At 44.5% G+C, this 10,398-nt stretch overlaps 1 protein-coding gene across 1 annotated transcript in view; it reads right to left on the minus strand.

The window, feature by feature from the left end:
• Positions 1 to 8,711, minus strand: part of LOC121002667 (ankyrin repeat and SOCS box protein 10-like) — a 178,125-nt gene extending 169,414 nt beyond the window's left edge. The window contains exons 1-2 of the mRNA XM_040434100.1: positions 8,596 to 8,711; positions 5,885 to 6,131 (exon numbers count right to left, since the gene is read on the minus strand). Of these exons, the coding sequence (XP_040290034.1) occupies positions 5,885 to 6,131; positions 8,596 to 8,711 (363 nt within the window). The remainder of the gene's footprint in view (positions 1 to 5,884; positions 6,132 to 8,595) is intronic.
• Between the last annotated feature and the right edge of the window lie 1,687 nt (positions 8,712 to 10,398).

Below are 10,398 nucleotides of genomic sequence, written 5' to 3' on the forward strand. Positions count from 1 at the left end.
TTGGAAGAAGGTAAGAGGTCATTCAAAATATCCAGGCATGGATAAAGAGGGGAATGACCTAGCGGATTCCCTTGCCAAGCAAGCAACCATTGACGGAGAAGTCTTTGACGTTGATGACCTCATGGGAACTATCCAAGTGGATGCTATGACAAGGAGTCAGGCCCAAAAGGGAGCTGAAGCCAATGTGGCGCAGTGGAGCCAAAATTCCCCTAGTGAGGATCTCATTGCAAGCCAAAAGGGGGATCCAATTATTGGTCTCTTTTATAAGCACATTGAGGATCCACATAACTATCCCATAACCACGAAAGACTGTGTGGGTAAGGAGGAGTTACGAATTTTGATGAAAGGTAAGTCCCAAATCTCATTACAGGATGAACTGCTGATAAGAACCTCTAAGAATGGTATCACGCAATGGATAGTACCTGCAGCATACCGAGGTCTGATGTTACAACATGCACATGATGCCCCAACAGCTGGTCACCGAGGTGAGAAAATAACGTACGAGTTACTACGGGACTATGCTTACTGGCCACATATGTTACAAGATGTGCAAACATATTGTCAGGGATGTCTAATCTGCCCTCAATTCCAGCCACAAGGACCCACTCATCGGGCACCATTGATGAAAAGGGGGATGTCCATGACATGGTCAGACATCCAAATTGACTTCATTGGACCAGTAACAACCTCATCAAGAGGCAACAAGTATATGTTAACCGTAACTTGTTTGTTCACCAAATGGGTGGAATGTTTGCCGTGCAAAACATGCAGTTCAAGCGCATGTGCATCTCTACTCATTAACCATGTATTTTCTAGATTTGGTCTTCCCCAGCGCATCGAATCCGATCGTGGAAGTCACTTCACCAGTGAGGTGATGACAAAGATGTGGGAAATCCTGGGGGTAAAGAGGAAGCTACATATAGCTTATCGACCAGCCTCTAGTGGTGGAGTAGAACGTTACAACCAGTCCATTGTGAACATCCTGAAAAAGTTTGTCAATGAATCTGGTAAGGACTGGGATGTCAAGTTGCCTTTGGTGCTTATGGCCATCAGAGCCACCCCAAGCGCAGCAACTAAACTTTCTCCCTTCGAGATGATCACGGGAAGGAAGATGGTGTTACCCCAGCATTTACTTTTCAGGACAACAGACCATAACTTGATCAATGCTACAACGTCGCATCAGTATGTGGAAAATTTACGCAAGCACCTTCAGCATGCTTTTGCGTTCGCCCAGAAAAATATAGAGAAAGCCGCAGTGAGTGCTAAGACATACTATGATCGGAAGACTACACAGAAGGAGTATCAAATTTCCGATCAGGTATATCTCTATAACTTCGCTCGGGATCAAGTGAAGGAGAGAAAATTCCTACCTTCCTGGAAAGGTCCCTATGTCATAACTGACAAATTATCTCCAGTGGTCTACAAGATCAAAATCCCTAAGGGGGATGAATTTATTGAAAAATGGGTGCACATTAATCAGCTACGTGTTTGTCATCCCAGTGCACGACTTCGAGAGATTGAAGGAGTTGGATGAAAAGAGGTGAAAAGACTTTATGGTTCCAGCTAAAGACGGAAATAAGGATTGGTATCGTATGAACGGAAAAACGTTATCTGTTATTCTACATCTTTAACGCATACTAACCCATCCTGATGTATGTTTCCTCTGTAACAAAATGTCTCCTAACTCACCTCTGAAACCAGAACTTACTCTGTCCAAGAAAAGAACTTATGCCAATCAGAGGTATATGGTATTAGTAACTCTTTTCTTGCAGGATAAAGTAAAAAAAAATGTATATACTCATATGTGTCATATAATATTTTATAGGCGTAAGATGTCATCAAAGATGATTGCCATTATCTACGTCGTCCTGATCTTGGGGAAGGAGTTCCATGCTGAGCCGATTGCTGTGCCAGGTCCTTCATCGGGGATCATGCTACAAGATACAGCGGGGTTCATCTTGACGAACAAGAGGATATTATCCCAGAAGGTCTACATCAGCCTGGATCCACGCGTTTTCGTCGAAAGGCAATTCAACGTGTCCGAAATCCAGTCCCCGGAAATCTAAGCCTGGTACCAGATGCACATCGGATATTCCCAAGAACGGATTACGCAAATCCTGGAGCAAGCAAGGAAGACTTTGACCAGAGAACAGTTTTCTACAAACCAAAGTGATTCATGTTTTTGCAGTCGTAGCCGCCATAATCTTTGGCGTAGTGGTCACTGTTATAACTACCGGTATGACAGTTGCCGATTCCATCTCCATCAAGATATTGGAACTTGAAATTGGTTCATTGAAAAGGAACCTATTAAACATTCATGTGGAGATGGAGAATCAAAACGAACCTTTATCGAACTTATATCCTGTTTTGCAGGATCTATGGGATGGTTGAGTATGTTGACCATCCAAATCATGCGTTAGATAAGGTTCTCCAGAAGAACTTTAGTCAAGCTCTGGTTGGAACATTATAAGCCAAGTCTACGCATCGAAGAAGATATATGAAAAGCCCTTTTAAGCATTCCAAATACATTCACATTTTATGGAATATTTTGGAATGAAGGGGGATTTGTTGTGCATTTTCATAAGTGTACAATGTATCTGATGATACCATATTCAATATGGATGATCATTGCCTTTAACAACATGTGATCAGCATGAACCTGAAAAAAACCAAGATGGGTTCATAGCAAGTTCAATGTGTTAAAAGTGAATATATAGAGAAGACTATACTTTTATTATTGTTTAGAGACATGGATTTATCTACACAGGTCTCTCTAAACTTGTCTGTCTGAGGAACAATGGGTGTTTCATGGCTAAACCATGATCTGATAAGAGACGTCCATAAAACACATCTGGTGTGGAACAGATATCTATTCATATATTCATATATAGATATATTCCTGTGTGCATTTATTTAGCGTTTGAACTTATTAATGATTCATATATACTATGCAATATTGATGTATTATAACCAAATATTATTAATGTATCTTTATATGTCTATATCTCACTGAGAGGGTATATTCTAGGGGATATAAAATGTGTTTAAGTGGAAATTTCTTAAATAGGGTTTATTTTAGAGGAGCTGATGTTATTTCAAACATCATTACTCAATAGCTGAAGACAGTTAAGGTACACAAACCAGAAAAACCATCATTACTCCTATCTGCCCCATAAATTCAGGGATTAGGAAAACTTCTGATACCGCCAGTCAGTCTGAGCAAAGTGTCAGAAAGAGCCCCTCCTAATTGATTTAAGGTGTGAAAGGGCAAAGTTTAAGTAGTAATAAAACAAGCAATATAATATGTTAATTCTTAAAATATTCAAAATTGTTATATGATACAACAGTGCCATCAAGTGGTAGATGGGCAGAAGTTTCCTAGGAATGTCAATTAGTGACATCATCCCCATGTTTAACATACGTCACACCCACCTTATCTAATTGGTAATTCCTATTCCAAGAGGGGATGGGCATAGATAAGGATGGGGATATCTGATCCAGTTTTTTGGGAGAGAAAGGACACTTCTTCAAACACTTCACAAACTTCACAAAAGGAAAAACTTCACAAGGACTTCTTCACAACGGAACTCTTTATAAAGATTTATTCATCAGCATCACTTCACACGTCAGGAACATACCATAGGACGGGACATATCTGAACCTTGGAAAGCTGAGTCCATTCTAAAAGCTCTTTATCCCAAAGCCAGGGGTAATGTATAATTTATTTTATTTGCAGTAATTATAAATCGCTCCAATTGGCATATAGTTGAGACCCCATTATTAGTGGGTCAGTAGTGTTAAAACAATAATTTTATGGGAAATTTTAATGAACGTGCACATCATTAGAATTCCTGTAATATTGATATCAGAGTAGAATCTCTGATCGGATATTATTATCCGTAGTTAGGCCAACGGGCGTATTTATAAGGTGTCTCTTACTGCCATATTCTTTGATTGAGCATAAGGGATTTTCCACAGATTCATTTCTATTGTTTTGTTGTTATTGTTACATTATAATATTTTAATAATCGGTAATAATTTGATAATAATTTGAATAACATTGTATTGTACTTGGTGTACTAAATTAAGTAAGCCCGGCGTAAACGGCGGAGCATCATTTTGTGGTCAATTTTGATATTAACCTTGTATTCATTTGTATGCCATTTTTACTGCATGTATTTATTTGTAATAAATTATATTTTATATAATTAATTGCACCCTGTTTCATTATCTGCACAAATTAACTTTAGATCTCATCAATAAAAGAACTGGCGTTTATATGTCCGCCAATAAAAATTTTAATTTTTAATTTTTCATATTTCATAAAAATATGAAATCATAATTTTTATGATTTCATATCTTATATGAAATAAATACCCGACACCACATGTGTATTGGTGATTTCTCTTTGTCTTGAGAGATAATTGGATTACTCCTCGGGTGTCTCCAGGGCAGAGAGGAGGAAACCATGATGCATTGTGGGGATGTATTGTCTCTGTGTGTCCCGCAGTGCTGCATGTCTGTCCTGTGTCACAGTCTTCCTTCTGGTCCCCTAGGGGCGTGTACACCAGATGGGCTTGGTTGTTTTATACCTCCCTGTGGGCGGACCTGTACTAGCAGCAACTGTAATAAAAACCAGGCTGGGTGTACCAGCACCTCAGACCACTGCTTGACCCTCAACACGGAGCCTTGTCTCGTTATTGGGGGGATCCACTGTATGCTGTTAGAGACTGATTGCCAGGAGTGTAAGCTGATTCCTGTTCGTCTGCTAGCAGCTATTCGTGAGGTCCCAGTTTGGAGTGCTATTTTGTATCCAGTTCGGGAGTTTGGTGTTCTGCAGTAGCTGTGCCTGTCTCTCAGAAAGGGGCATATCGCCTAAACTGATTTTAACCCCTTGTCTGCTGAAACGGTCCGTTACAGGGGGGCTGCTCCAGCGGAGTGGATGACCAAGGGTGGCTCTAACTCGGCAAAAACATAAAAAATAAGTCCCGGGGGGAGGGGGAGTAAGAGTCCAGGGGGGGCGGGCAGGCACGCGGAAGAGTCTGGGGGTTGGGGCAGCATTGGTGCAGAAGAATCCGGGGGGAGGAGGGATGCGGAAGAGTCCAGGGGGAAGTGTGGAAGAGTCCGGGGGAAGGAGGGGTGTGTGAAAGAGTCCCTTTTAAGGTGTTTTCCAGGCTCTGGGTCCTGGGCTGCACCGATAATCGTTAATTTCTAACGATAATTTGTTTTCCCTTTGTTCTAACAGTGGCACAGATGGGGTATTCTGCCCCCGTGGACTGCTTAGGACAGGAGGAAACTTTATTGACAAGTGAAAGTAATTAAGCAATTAACAAGACCCTCCCACTCCAATAAAGAGGGGGATCAAACCCCAGTCCCCTTGTGTAGTTACTAGCAGAAAAGAAGGCAACACTAAAGTAACTAAGGGGGGATATTTGTGTGCCACTGTTGGGACTAAGAGAAAACAAATTATCGCTAGAAATTAACGATTCCCTTACGCCCTAACCAGTGGCACAGATGGGGATTAGCAAGTAGAAACCCCCATGGGAGGGCTCTCATGCCTGGCGGAAGATAATACTGTCCGGCCAAATGAGGAATAGCTATCTATCCTAGAATCCACTCTATAGTGTGAGGTAAAAGTGGAGTGAGAACTCCAAGAAGCCGACTTACAGATGACATCCAGCGGAATCGAGCTTCTTTCTGCAAAGGAAGTAGCCACCGCTCGAGTAGAGTGGGCCTTCACAAACTCAGGTGGCTCAGAACCTTGAGACACATAAGACTCGCGAATTGCCTCTTTGATCCATCGACTGATGGAGGGTTTAGTGGCATTCATACCCTTGTGGGTACCAGAAAAAAGGATAAGGAGGTTTTCATCCTTCCTTAATACCTTGGACCGCTCCAGGTAAATCCTGAGACATCTCGAAAAGTCGAGGGTATGGAGACCCCTTTCCTCTGAGGAGGGGAGAGGAGCCAAAACTGGAAGGGAAATCACCTGGTTGATGTTGCTGAATAAAGGCACCTTTGGAATAAAGGTCGATAAAAACTTGAGCAGCACCCGGTCTTGCAGGAACTTGGTGTACGGCTCAAAAGCAGAAAAGCTTGGAGTTCCCCAACTCGTTTTGCAGAAGTGATAGCTAATAAAAAGGTAATTTTCCAGGTCAGAAATTTGAACTCCACCTCCTCTAAGGGCTCAAAGGGGGTAGATGATAACCCCCTGGGCACGACCGTTAAATCCCATATCGGGATAGGTTTAATTATCGTAGGCTTTAACCTTGAAGCTCCCCTAAGGAACCTCTTGATAAGGGGTTCTTGAGAAATGGACCTGTTGAGACAGGCAGAGATAGCAGAAGCTTGCACTCTGAGGGTCTAAGGTGACAACCCTTTATCCAGACCATCCTGCAGGAACTGTAGGATAATAGGTATGGACACATCAGTGGATGACAGTTGACGACTGGAACACCAAGTTGAGAAAATCTTCCAAATTCTTGAATAAGATCTGTTGGTAGCCTCAGATCTGGAGTGCTCTAGGGTTCTCAAGACAGACCCCGATAGCCCTTCTATTCTTGAAAGGGACTGATCAACCTCCAGGCTGTAAGGTTGAACATTTGAAGATTTGAGGAGGTCTGAGTGTCCCCCGACACAGTACTCTCTCTGGGGGAAGCCTCCAAAATTGCCCCAGACTCATTTTAATGAGTTGGGTAAACCAAGCTCTTTTCGGCCAGTATGGAATGATGTTGATGACTGACGCTTGGTCCTGCCTAATTTTCATCAATACCCTTGGAATCAAGGAAATTGGAGGGAAGATATAGGCCAGCCCGAACCTCCATGGGATTGACAGTGCATATATTGCCACCGGGTTGTCCTCCCTCTAAAGGGAGCAATACCGCTCCACCTTGGTGTTGAATCTCGTTGCCATGAGATCGATCTTTGGCATTCCCCACATGAGCGTTATCTCCTTGAAGATGTCTGGATGGAGAGACCACTCCCCAGTTGGAAGACCTCGGCTCAGGCGATCTGCTATCATATTGTGAACTCCACTAATATGGACGGCTGATAAGTGGGCGAGGTTCAATTCTGCCTAATCCAATATCACACCTATCTCTCTCAGGAGACTTTGTGACTTCGTGCCTCCCTGCTTGTTGATATACATTACAGCGGTCATGCTGTCTGACTGTACTCTCACTGCTTTGCCTTGAATGCAGGGAGCGAAATCAAAAAGGGCTAGCTTGATCGCCCTGATTCGATGATAATAACTTCTCCTCAGGTGTCCAGATTCCTTGGACTGTCTTGTCTAAAAGATGTGCTCCCCAGCCTACTAGGGATGCATCTGTGGTAAGTATGATCCAAGAGGGTTGGATCAGGGACTTGCTGTCCTCGAGATGGTTCCACCATCTTAGGGAGGACCGGGCCCGATAAGATAGGGAGTGCACGGAATTTAGTCCCAACGGACTGTGATTCCACTTGGCTAGTACCTCCGATTGTAGCGGACGTAGGTGCCATAATGCCCAAGGAACCTCCTCTGCGGTTAATGACATTAGTCTCAACATTCTCATCAAAGTACGAATGGTTACCATCCGAGGTACTGAGAGAGAGCGGGCTGAATTCTGAACAGATAGCCTTCTTTCGGGAGTAAGATGAATAAGTTCTACTAAATCCACCAGGAATCCTAGGAACTTCACTGAGGTAGCTGGTAGGAGCTGGGACTTGTCCCAGTTGATTATCCATCCTAGTTGGTGGAGGAAGGCTACAGCCCGCTGAATGTGTTGGGACAGGATCGCTTGGGAAGGGGCTCTGAAGAGCCAGTCGTCCAAGTATGGAATAATGCTCAGACCCTAAAGTCTTAGAGCTGCCACCACGGAAACCACCACCTTGGTAAATGTGTGTGAGGCCGAAGAAATTCCAAACGGGAGGGCCACAAACTGAAAGTGTTTTAGGACTCCCCTGATTTGCACCGTGATCCTTAAGAATCTTCTGGACCCAGGATGGATAGGAATATGAAGGCAGGCATCCTTGAGGTCCAAGGTTGCCAGGAAGTCCCCTGGCAAGAGAAGATTGACTGGATAGTTGCCATCCTGAAACGCTTGCGTCTGATGAACTGATTGAAGTATCTCAGATCTATGATCATCTGCCAGTCTTCGGTCACCTTGGGTACCAGAAAAACTGGGGAATAGATACCTGCTCCCTGATCTTGAAGGGGCACCTCCTCTAGTGCCCCTTTCTAAAGATACTCCAGAACGTAGTTCTCCAAAATTCTCTATTTGCTGGAAGGAAGCAATTTTGTTTGAACAAACTTGTCTAAAGGGGGACTGTCCAAGTCTACCAGGTATCCCTGAGATACAATACGGAGAATCCACGGGTCTTGGATATGAGTCTGCCAAAACCCTAGAAAATGTTGTAGGCGACCACCTACGGGAATATGGGGAGCAGGGAGTTCTGGAAATCCAGTTAGACCGGCAAGGTACCAAGAGCCTCGAGGAGGCCCGCAATCAGAGCGCCGAGGACTTCTTGGGGGGCTTAGAGACTCTGGAGGATCTTCCCCCTCTACGGGAGCCCCAATCTCTTTGGGCTCTAGGCTGAAGTCCCGAACTGGACCCATACCTCTTGCCCCAACCACGAAAGGACTGTTGGGGAAGGGATTTGCCCTTCTTGTCCGACAGTCCTTCCATTATTTGGTCCAGCTCTGTTCCAAACAGTCTGCCGGGTTCATACGCCATGGCGCAAAGATTGTGTTTGGAAGTAGTATCCGCCTTCCAGGGCTTTAGCCAAAGCGGGCGCCTGCCCGCGGTAGAAAGCGCCATGGACTTAGAGGCCAATTTTAGTTTTTGGGGAGCTGAGTCACACAAAAAAATCAATGGCTAGTCCGGCCGTCTTACAAGAGGCCAAAATGTCATCCCTAGAAACCCCCTGGTCCAGGTCAGACTGAATCTGGGCGAACCTGGTTTTAAGGAAGTTCGCCACTTCAGAAGACGCAATAGCGACAGAGGCAGAAGCCGATGAGTAAACACGCCTAAAGGCGCAATCAGCCTTCCTGTCCATCGGTTCCTGAAGACTTTAACCGTCGTCTGATGGCACCATGGTCCATGTAACGGACCGTTCAGCACACAACTCTGTTCAGACGATATCCTTCTTTCAGATTGACAGGCAGCTACTGCAAGCACCAGTCTGCCGAACTGCAAACTACACGAATCCTTCAACTCCGGAACAGGAAACACACGAACACTGGAAACAGCTGAACAGGAAAAGCATACAATCGGCTTACACTCCTGGCAATCAGCATACAATCCTATTCCCCCAATAACGAGACGACACTTCGTTTTGAGGTCAAGCAGAACTGACTGTCCTGGCACCTACAGCCTCTTTTATTCACAATCCACAAACATAGTACTGCCCACAGGGTTTTGAAATACAACCAATCAATATATTACAACACATACAATGTAAGTACAGCAGCCAATCGGACACAATGGGACAATGGCACAATAGAAACACACCCAGCATATTCCTCCCCTCTGTCTAGGAGATAATTGAGTCAATTTCTGTATCTACTCAACTATCTCCTAAACTGAAAAGTTACACTTCTTATAAATTGTTACAACTTTGTGAGTTTACATTGTACATACATATAACTTATATCAATTTAACCAGTATAACTTGGGGACAAACCTATCCAAAATTCACTTGAATAGGTTCAGGGGTTTAAAAGTTAGTAAAAGTATCTTAAAGGGCCGTAATCCAGGGGCAGGAGGCGGGCAAACAGCCCCCTCCAAAACACTGTGGCGAAGTGGCTTTCGCCACAGTCCACTTGGACAAATTAGAAATGGCCAAGTCCACCTTTGGAACTGGCCCCACGAGGACAACTGATCTTCTTTTATCGGGAAGACCCGAGGAGGAACCCGCTGAAAGTGGGAATCCAATACAGCTTAAGCAAGATAAGCAGAGTAAAAATACAACTGCGCTCCAGGAGGCTGACTGACCCTTTAAACCAGCTTTAAGCCTGCCTGGCGCCAAAAATAGGCTCCGCCCACATGGGGACAGAGCTAGCGCTAAACCACCTAATGCCTTTTAAAAATTGTATTATTTTATGGGCAGTAGATCGCTACAGAGGGCGATAGGCAGAAAACCTATATTATAAAGTAATATAATATAAAGACAACTCGGCCGGGAGGACGAGAAAGGGAGGAAGTGACGTCCACTGATGTCACTTCCCAATATGGCGGCGCCCACCGGCACAACGCGGGCCGCTGAACCCAGACATAAGCGCACTGCCAGAGGACCGGCAGCGCGCATACACATGAGGGAGCCCCGCCCCCGCACGGACACTCCGCCGAGGACAAAGGGTACCGCATAGCAGCTTACCTAATGCGGCTAACAAAATCACCCTGCACGAGCAGTGGCGGATTA

Source organism: Bufo bufo, chromosome 5, assembly GCF_905171765.1.
Source record: "Bufo bufo chromosome 5, aBufBuf1.1, whole genome shotgun sequence".
Classification (NCBI taxonomy): Eukaryota; Metazoa; Chordata; class Amphibia; order Anura; family Bufonidae; genus Bufo; species Bufo bufo.